Consider the following 11,266-nt stretch of genomic DNA (forward strand, 5'->3'; position numbering starts at 1 on the left):
TTGTTTGTTGGTTTGTTTAGGCATTTGTACGAGGGATGATCAGATTTTCCGCAATATGGGCATTGCGTGCGATTATTATCCGCAAAGATTCTGACCTCGTGATCCCCAAATTTTGTTCTGTTTGGTAGACTAGGTGCACAGTTTAATATTTGCAAGTAACGTGTGCCGTTTTCAACGGACGTATTTTTAATAGTGCCATGCTTGATGCTACCTGCTACTACCTGACCAAACTGCATCATATTTGTAGTTATGAAAGTGTCTGGTAGTTCAATAGGGGCATCTTTGATTGTCACATTCGTGATTTGTTTGTCAACCTCATACAATGAAACTGTTCGATTTTTAACCGTTACACCGGACATTAATAGTTTTTCTTTTGTTTGTTCATTTTTTAAAGTTACAAAACACTCCTTTTCTGTAATCTGAATTGCTTTTATATCATCAATGTCAATCTTTTCTTTTACCCTGTCTAGTACATCTTCATGAGTTATACCCTTGTAGAATTTTGTCGAAAAGTGTATCGACAGGTTTCTTTGTACCTTCTGCATACTGAGTAGTGTTCAGTTGGATTTACTACTTGCTGCCGTTTTGATTTTCAATGTTCAAAATATTATAATTTGATACTCACAGTTCGTTGTATTTAGTTGCGGCATACAAACCACTATAATAATCACACAATTTAAACAGCATACAGCGCTCGAGAATAGGAAAAATAAGCAAATAGATTCAATATACTCGGAGCGACCATAAAAGCCTGCCGTCCATGACAAGGGCTATAACTCCTCCTGACAAGGGCTATAACTCCTCCTGACAAGGGCTATAACTCCTCCCCGGGGGTCATGATTTGAACAAATTTGAATCTACACTACCTGAGGATGATTCCACATGAGTTTCATCTTTCCTGGCCCAGTGGTTCTTAAGAAGAAGATTTTTAAAGATTTTTTCTATATATTCCTATGTAAAAATTTAGTCGGCCATTTTGGCCCCACCCTAGCCCCGGAGGTCATGATTTGAACAAATTTGAATCTGCACTACCTGAGGATGATTCCACATGAGTTTCATCTTTCCTGGCCCAGTGGTTCTTGAGAAGATTTTTTAAAAATGCTTATAATTTTTCACTAATTCATAATTATCTCCCCTTGGAAGAGGGCGTGGCCCTTCATTTGAACAATCTTGAATCCCCTTCACCCAGGGATACTTTGTGCCAAGTTTGGTTGAAATTGGCCCAGTGGTTCCTGAGAAGAAGATGAAAATGTAAAAAGTTTACGACAACGCCAACAATTTTGATCAGAAAAAAATCTGTTGAAGTATTTTTTGGCCATTAGTTGGAAATAAAATCATACAATGAGTTTGCCTTTGATTGAAATGACTTATTTATTTGTTTCATATTTGTTAAGGTTATATCTAACTGTATTTGGAGAAAAAAAACAATGAAGTCTAGCTTTGCAAAGATTGAGTTTTACCACAAAATAAAAGAGAATAATTTTCATAAATACACAGTATGCCACCTAAAAAGTCTTCTTTTTTATTATTTTTTCAGATGAAATAAGAAAACCAAAGTCTGTAATCCCTCCAAATGTCAAAGGTATGTTATTTAATTCTAAAATAATAATTGGCAAATTTTACAAAAAATTAATTAACCTTGGCTTGTTTCAATTAAAACAACATATTGTATATACATTTTGTTTTATATTCCCATGGTGCCATGATGGTGGCAATAGGATTGACAAATTATATTAAAATGGTTCAGAATCTGAATCTTAATTTAAAACGTTTAAGTATCAATACATCTTGAAGGACTTTATGAAATACATAATAAGAAGAATTCATATATTCCTTTCCTTCAGAATTGTGCAAGAAATAAGAAATTATAAAATGTACCTTTTTTGCTCTTGTATATTGATTGATTGATTGATTGTATATTATGAGAGAGACATTAAACAACAAACGTTATTTTTCGCTGGTTTGAAAAGTTTAAATATAAAAAATTGTCCCCCAAAATATGTAATTTTAATCAATTATGAAAAACTTATAAAAAAATAAAACAATACAAGATAAGAGGAGATCAAACATCAGATCAGATTAGAGGTGGGATAAATTAATTTTATTATAAAAATGTAGTGTACTTAATTTACCTCTTTTTGTTAAATTGAATGCTGATAACTTTATGTGTTATCTTCAGTACAATCTTAATCCTAACCCTAACCCTGATTCTTAGTAGAAGTTTCAATACCAAGCACTTTTAAAATGAACGAGAAATGCATTTCAGATTCTAAAGATTTTGAAACTTTCAAGAATCTTATTATTTTATTCATGTTATGAATTATACAGTAATGGATTCACAATAAAATTAACATTTACAAAAAATATATAATAATTCGGATCGAAAATTTTTTAAAGATATAATTTAGGTGAAAGCAGGGGTTAATGAAAATGTGGATATTTTCAACATGTAAATCGGCTTTATCAAATAAAATAAGAAAGTTTTGAAAATTTAGGTGACAATATAATCTATGGTTAAATCATAATTGATTTACAAATCTAGAAACTTTTAAATTTCTACAGAAATCCATAAATTACAGCAATTCTTCAAATTTAATCCTGCAAACTTATCTTTCTTATAACCACATACATGTACACCGTACGTTATTAGGCATCATGTGTAAAACGTTGCATTACTCTGAATTCCGCTTAATTACATTATGAACAAGATAAGAAATTGATAACATAAGTCACTGTAACAATTCATTCTAGATGTTTTTGAAAAAGATGTCATACGATGGAAAGAGGAGGATGGGGTTTACAGTGAAAGCCACGGCTTCCCTGCAATGTTGGATCAAGTCAGAAGTCAACATTACATGACATTTGTTGGTGTCCCAGGATCTGGAAAATCGGCAACAATTCATCACATAGCTCTGATACTCCAGAAGGAAGAGTATGAGGTTGTACCAATTATAGACATCAGGAAGATTGAAGATTATTCTGACTCTCGTCATCCACAGGTTTTTGTCATTGATGATGTGGTAGGTGTTTTAGGTCTGCAAAAACAAAAGTTAGAGTTATTGATAGACTATGAAAAAAGAATTTCAGATCCTTTTAATAGGAATACAAAGGTTTTAATGTCATGTAGGGAAGCAGTGTTTAATGAATGTTACAAATCATTTTTCGTAAATGAGGCAAACACAATTAAGATGCATAGTCCCGAAAATGCATTGAATGATGAAGACAAAAAAGCGATTCTTCAGAAACACGGCTTGGATAGAGATTTGTTGTCCCCAAAATTACTTGGAGAAACATTAGATATGTTTCCTCTATTATGTAAACTATACTCAAAAGAGGAGAAATTTAAGAGCAATGTTGAAAGGTTCTTTACCTGTCCAGCAGAATGTATTTTAGGACAATTCAATGAAATGAAAGGGCGAAATAGTTTGTGCTATGCTACATTGGTCTTGTGCATGTTGAATGAAAAAAAACTATCAAAAGAAATATTAACATTGAAAAACACAGAAAACGACGTTTTCCAGGAAATGAAATCAAAAGTATTGGAAAGTTGTGAAGTTGAAAGTAACACTGATACATTTAAATTTGTTAAAGCATTGGCAGCTATGGAGGGTACATACACAAAACTCTGTGGTACTGAGTACACCATTATTCATGACTCTGTCTTTGAAATCCTTGTGTATCATTATGGATGTCAGTTTCCAGATCTTTTGTTGCAATATATTAGCAGTAGTTACATTGCTAATAACGTGAAAGTACAAGAATGTAAAGAAGAGTCAGAGGTTGAATATAAGCAAGATGAAAATGAAGAATTTAGTGCTGAGGAGCAGGAAACATTAAGTAGTGAAACAATCCAGGACTCATTTGAACTCTGCATAAGGTTAAGAGAGGATCAGTACCCAATGTTAGCAGAGCGTTTGTACAGGGATATAGAAAATATGGAGCTGTATGATGTTTTTATGAATAATGTTTTGAAACATCCTAAGGTTTGTAAGGCTTTTATTGAGGTGTTAAAGACCAAGTCTTACACAGAGTTGAAGTCTTTGTTTCTGTCAAAACAGAAAGACGTGTCTAAGGAGGTGAGTAAAGGAAAGCGTGTGAGGGAGGAGAGTGAGAAGAGGAATGAGAGGAGATGGGAGTGGCGCAGACAGAGGTGCTGGTGAATAAGAAGTGGTGATGATAAAGAAATAACATACAGTGTGAGGGTTATCAGTTGGGTGGTTTACTACGGACACAATAAGATCTTACAATATATTTTAAAACAAACTGAATTACACAAAGAAACAGAGATTGAACTATTTTGGAATTCCTTTAGCCCCAAATTAATCTATGAAGCCAACGAGAGACGAAATAACTCTGAAAAAGGTAATGCCACAGACAAATTATTTTTATCGAACTCCATTACTGATACAAGAAATCAAAAACAGAAAAACAGTCAGTCTGTTCCCGAACATGACCGCTTATTTGTATTGAGTTGTTACAGTGGAGATTTAGAGACTGTAAGAATATTAATTAAGTATATCGATTTAAAACAAACAAACACAAATGTGAAATATTTGTGTGATACACAAATGTGTGATACACCACTGACAGCAGCATGTCAAGGTGGACATATGAGTGTAGTGAAGGAGCTTATAGAAGCGGGAGCTGATATCAATCAACAAGGTGAGTATGATACACCACTGACAGCAGCATGTGGTAGTGGACATATGAGTGTAGTGAAGGAGCTTATAGAAGCGGGAGCTGATATCAATCCACAAGGTAAGTTTGATACACCACTGATAGCAGCATGTGGTAGTGGACATATGAGTGTAGTGAAAGAGCTTATAGAAGCCGGAGCTGATATCAATCAACAAGGTAAGTTAAATACACCACTGACAGCAGCATGTGGTAGTGGACATATGAGTGTAGTGAAGGAGCTTATAGAAGCCGGAGCTGATATCAATCCACAAGGTAAGTGTAATACACCACTGACAGAAGCATGTGAAGGTGGACATTTGAGTGTAGTGAAGGAAGTTATAGAAGCCGGAGCTGATATCAATCCACAAGGTAAGTTTGATACACCACTGAGAGCAGCATGTGGTAGTGAATATATGAGTGTAGTTAAAGAGCTTATAGAAGCCGGAGCTGATATCAATCCACAAGGAAAGTATTGATACACCACTGACAGCAGCATGTAAGGGTGGACATATGAGTGTAGTGAAGGAGCTTATAGAAGCCGGAGCTGATATCAATCCACAAGGTAGGTTTGTTACACCACTGACAGCAGCATGTGAAGGTGGACATATGAGTGTAGTGAAGGAGCTTATAGAAGCCGGAGCTGATATCAATCAACAAGGTTGGTTTCATACACCACTGACAGCAGCATGTGAAGGTGGACATATGAGTTTAGTGAAGGAGCTTATAGAAGCCGGAGCTGATATCAATCAGCAAGGTAAGTTTGATACACCACTGACAGCAGCATGTCAAGGTGGACATATGAGTTTAGTGAAGGAGCTCATAGAAGCGGGAGCCTATATCAATCAGAAAGGTGAGCTTGATACACCACTAACAGCAGCATGTCAAAGAGGACATATGAGTGTAGTGAAGGAGCTTATAGAAGCAGGAGCTGATATCAATCAACAATATACACCACTCATGTGAAGGTGGACATATGAGTTTAGTAAAGGAGCTTATAGAAGCCGGAGCTGATATCAATCCACAAGGAAAGTATTCTACACCACTGACAGCAGCATGTGGTAGTGGACATATGAGTGTAGTGAAGGAGCTTATAGAAGCCGGAGCTGATATCAATCCACAAGGTAAGTGTAATACACCACTGACAGAAGCATGTAGAGGTGGACATTTGAGTGTAGTGAAGGAAGTTATAGAAGCCGGAGCTGATATCAATCAACAAGGTCGGTTGCATACACCACTGACAGCAGCATGTCAAGGTGGACATATGAGTGTAGTGAAGGAGCTTATAGAATCCGGAGCTGCTATCAATCAGCAAGGTGAGCTTGATACACCACTGACAGCAGCATGTGGTAGTGGACATATGAGTGTAGTGAAGGAGCTTATAGAAGCCGGAGCTGATAACAATCAACAAGGTCGGTTGCATACACCACTGACAGCAGCATGTAGAGGTGGACATATGAGTTTAGTGAAGGAGCTTATAGAAGCGGGAGCTGATATCAATCAGCAAGGTGAGCTTGATACACCACTGACAGCAGCATGTCAAGGAGGACATATGAGTGTAGTGAAGGAGCTTATAGAAGCCGGAGCTGATATCAATCAGCAAGGTAGGTTTGATACACCACTGACAGCAGCATGTAAGGGTGGACATATGAGTGTAGTGAAGGAGCTTATAGAAGCCGGAGCTGATATCAATCTACAAGGTGAGTATACACCACTGACAGCAGCATGTGAAGGTGGACATATGAGTTTAGTGAAGGAGCTTATAGAAGCCGGAGCTGATATCAATCCACAAGGTAAGTGTAATACACCACTGACAGCAGCATGTCAAGGTGGACATATGAGTGTAGTGAAGGAGCTTATAGAAGGTGGAGCTGATATCAATCTACAAGGTGGGTTTCATACACCACTGACAGCAGCATGTAGGTGTGGACATATGAGTGTAGTGAAGGAGCTTATAGAAGAAGCTGATATCAATCTACAAGGTGAGCTGACAGCAGCATGTCAAGGTGGACATATGAGTTTAGTGAAGGAGCTTATAGAAGCCGGAGCTGATATCAATTTACAAGGTGAGTGTCATACACCATTGACAGCAGCATGTGAGGGTGGACATATGAGTGTAGTGAAGGAGCTTACAGAAGCCGGAGCTGATATCAATCTACAAGGTGGGTATAATACACCACTGACAGCAGCATGTGAGGGTGGACATATGAGTGTAGTGAAGGAGCTTATAGAAGCCGGAGCTGATATCAATCTACAAGGTGAGTATACACCACTGACAGCAGCATGTGAAGGTGGACATATGAGTATAGTGAAGGAGCTTATAGAAGCCGGAGCTGATATCAATCAGCAAGATAGTTGTTATACACCACTGACAGCAGCATATAGGGGTGGAAATATGAGTGTAGTGAAGGAGCTTATAGATGCTGGAGCTGAGATCAATCTACAAGGTGAGTATACACCACTGACAGCAGCATGTGAAGGTGGACATATGAGTATAGTGAAGGAGCTTATAGAAGCCGGAGCTGATATCAATCTACAAGGTGAGTATACACCACTGACAGCAGCATGTGAAGGTGGACATATGAGTGTAGTGAAGGAGCTTATAGAAGCCGGAGCTGATATCAATCAGCAAGATAGTTGTGATACACCACTGACAGCAGCATATAGGGGTGGACATATGAGTGTAGTGAAGGAGCTTATAGAAGCCGGAGCTGATATCAATCTACAAGGTGAGTATACACCACTGACAGCAGCATGTGAAGGTGGACATATGAGTGTAGTGAAGGAGCTTATAGAAGGCGGAGCTGATATCAATCTACAAGGTGAGTATACACCACTGATAGCTGCATGCAAGGCTGGACATATGCGTGTAGTGAAGGAGCTTAAAGAAGCCGGAGCTGATATCAATCTACAAGGTAGGTATGATACACCATTAACTGCAGCATGTAAGGGTGGACATATGAGTATAGTTAAGGAGCTTATAGAAGCAGGAGCTAAGATCAATCAACATGGTAAGTTACATACACCACTGACTGCAGCATGTGAGAAAGGACATATGAGTGTAGTTAAAAAGATTATAGAAGCAGGAGCTGATATCGATCAGCAAGGTGGAGATGATACACCCCTGACAGCAGCATGTAAGGGTGGACATATGAGTATAGTGAAGGTGCTTAAAAAAGCCGGAGCTGATATCAATCAACAAGGTAAGTATGATACACCACTGACAGCAGCATGTAAGGGTGGACATATGAGTGTAGTGAAGGAGCTTATAGAAGCTGGTGCTGATATCAATCCTCAAGATGGGTATAATACACCATTGACAGCAGCATGTGAGGGTGGACATATGAGTGTAGTGAAGGAGCTTATAGAAGCCGGAGCTGATATCAATCTACAAGGTACGTATGATACTCCACTGACAGCAGCATGTGAGGGAGGACATATGAGTGTAGTGAAGGAGCTTATAGAAGCCGGAGCTGATATCAATCTACAAGGTATGTTTCATACACCACTGACAGCAGCATATAAGGGTGGACACAGAAATGTAGTGATGGAGCTTTTAGAAGCTGGAGCTGATATCAATCCTAAAGGAGAATGTCATACACCATTGACAGCAGCATGTGAGGGTGGACATATGAGTATAGTAAAGGAGCTTATAGAAGCCGGAGCTGATATCAATCCTAAAAGAGAATGTCATACACCATTGACAGCAGCATGTGAGGGTGGACATATGAGTGTAGTGAAGGAGCTTATAGAAGCCGGAGCTGATATCAATCTACAAGGTGAGTATACACCACTGACAGCAGCATGTACAGAAGGACATATGAGTGTAGTTAAAGTGCTTATAGAAGCCGGAGCTGATATCGATCAGCAAGCTGGAGATGATACACCCCTGACAGCAGCATGTAAGGGTGGACATATTAGTGTAGTGAAGGAGCTTGTAGAAGGCGGAGCTGATATCAATCAGAAAGGGAAGTATGATACACCACTGACAGCAGCATCTAAGGGAGGATATATGAGTGTAGTGAAAGAGCTCATAGAAGCTGGAGCTCATAACATCAGTCAGATAAGTCAGAAACACCAATGACAACAGCGGATGAGGGTGAGATGTTATGAATACTTACTAGAGGTTTAATATTTGAAGGAACTGCTACAGACTGGGGCTTAATATCATTTACAAGAGTCCCTTAATGTACATCTAAGGATAGAATAAATATGATTGTGACAAATCTGCTAGCACTCATGTATGGTAATTATATATATAGAGGAAATCGTCTTTAATAAAATTAAGATTGTAATCTTTGCAGAATCGATTGATGATGTAAAGTTTGCATTTCATCTGTAACTTTTTTTTGTTTAGAATGATTGATGGACATATAGTTTTTAGGTGGATGATTTTATAGAGATGATATTATTCTCCTGGGTGTGTGGATTGATGTTATTGTCAGGGTAAGGTTCAGCAAGGATGATTGTGTGTTATTTTAGCATGGTCTGTCTGTTAAAGGTTAAACGAGACAAATATTCAGTGAGTTTAGGATAAGCGATACTTTTTTTTGAAATCGTTGCATGTGTGCATATAAGAGTTACGGGTGCTGAAGAATGTGCGAGACAGTAAAAGAAAGAATGGTGACTCTGGACAAGATTATACTGATACCGATATTTAAAAAATCGAAGATTTGTTTGAATACCTAAAACGTGCTGAGAGGAAGATAGTGCTGATTAAATCAAAGAAATGTGAAAGTTGATGTTCTTTAGAAAAAAGTAATTCCGTATAGTGTACATGAAAAAATTATAAAAATAAGAGCTTATGTCCTGACATTATACGCAATGTTTTACCTACCCTCTCTTTAAAAGGTGTCTTGAAATTTTGATTTGTTATTATTTACAAGTATTAAGACTTGCTTCAGAAAGAGATCAGTCTTTATTCAGTATATGTTGTTTTATATTATATAGAACGATTTTACCCTTTCTTCGAACTTTCAGTAGAGCGTGACTTTCTCGGCGCTACGTAATGGCGAATACTAGTAGATTCTCATGCATTGGTTTAGCAATTAATAATATCAGGAACTTAAAATTGTTGTTGACGACTTATGACCCACCTCTGTGCCATGAGAGAACTTATAATTGGCTATTTGCTACACCAGTTGACACTCTGTTGCATTTCTATCAAATGTATATTATTTGACCGTTCATGGTAGCCTAGTGGTAGAGCGTTCGCTTCGTGATCGGGAGGCCTGGGTCAGATTCTCGTTCCCGGCGCCGCGTCAAACCTGAGACGTAAACATAGGTAGTGACTGTTCCTTCGCCAAGCGCTCGGCATCAGAAGTGAAAGTCACGGGTCTTTCGGATATGACCTTAAAAACGTAGGTCCCGTGTCACGGTAGGCGCTGGCACGATAAAGAACCCTCACTGCTCAATGGCCCTGAGTGCGAGTATAGGTATCATTTGAAGCCCTTCACCGGCATACGGTGACGTCTCCATATGAGTGAAAAATTCTCAGGAGGGACGTTAAACAATATACAATCAATCATATGTATATTTCAATAGTGAAGGGAAGCTGTGTAAATTTTAGAAGCTAATTATGTAACATCGAGAATGCCACGCCTTACTGAAAGTCCAAGCTAAGCGTGTAATGGTCCTAAATTGTCCAACTCACCATGCAAAAAAAAACAAGTTAGTGCATCCACTCTCATTTTGAATCATTCTGCAAAGTTGGAACAATTTTAGTCACAAATGGCATTGAGTGGAAACTGCCATTCTCTACAAATAATTAAATTTAAGCTGTTCATTCTTGACATTAAGAGAAGGATCAATTTTTTGATTCCATACTTCAATATTTTATGTTATGGCTGTAATGCGTCAATTGTTTGGTTGAAAACAAGTTTGTATCATATGAGAGTTGCTGCAAAATTGTGTGAATGCTCAATTTTCTTTATTTTTACTCTTTTGTTGCCCTCAATTGTCTCTCATGGTTTTTCTTTTCAAGTATTGTTCATTTAATTGTAAATATGATGCATGATATAATACATTTGTTTATAATTAAAACAAAAAAATCTTTGAAATAGAAAAAGAAGAATTTTTGAAAAAATATTTAAAAGAGTTAAAAAATTAGTTATATATATATATATATATATATATATATATATATATATATATATATATATATATATATATATATATATATATATATATAGGGCAGTTATGTTAGTTTAAGAGTTATATATATATATATATATATAGGGCAGTTATGTTAGTTTAAGAGTTGTTGTAAAATGTGCTTTATAAATAATAATTAATTTCATTACAACATGTATTGGTAACAATCCTCTGTTAAAACTAATGTCCAAATAACTGTATCTCACGTCTATTCTCAATGACCGTGAAGTGTAGGGCAGCGCCGCGAGAATTCCATCAGCATCGAAAGCAAGTTTTTAGTGACTTGCCTAGATAGCCGAGCGGTCTAGCGCGCTGTTCCTGCACTGCTAGGAGACAGATTCCGAAGGTCGAGAGTTCAACCCCGGGCTGGGGCGGAAGTGGGTATCCATGTAAAAGTGAATTTCTTTGTGCTTTCCATATTAATATTTCTTCACTTAGG

At 37.4% G+C, this 11,266-nt stretch overlaps 1 protein-coding gene across 1 annotated transcript; it reads left to right on the forward strand.

Moving 5' to 3' along the window:
* The first annotated feature begins 249 nt into the window (after positions 1-249).
* On the forward strand, positions 250-10,691 carry LOC134280760 (uncharacterized). Its single transcript, XM_062763215.1, is given in 6 exon segments — positions 250-262; positions 1,538-1,582; positions 2,752-5,096; positions 5,143-5,527; positions 5,643-5,735; positions 5,949-10,691. Coding segments are annotated over 6 exon segments (5,691 nt in total). The 3' UTR covers positions 8,759-10,691.
* The last annotated feature ends 575 nt before the right edge of the window (positions 10,692-11,266 follow it).

Source organism: Saccostrea cucullata, unplaced genomic scaffold (genome assembly GCF_032062105.1).
Source record: "Saccostrea cucullata isolate Sc308-1 unplaced genomic scaffold, CSIRO_AGI_Scuc_v1 ctg5631, whole genome shotgun sequence".
Classification (NCBI taxonomy): domain Eukaryota; kingdom Metazoa; phylum Mollusca; class Bivalvia; order Ostreida; family Ostreidae; genus Saccostrea; species Saccostrea cuccullata.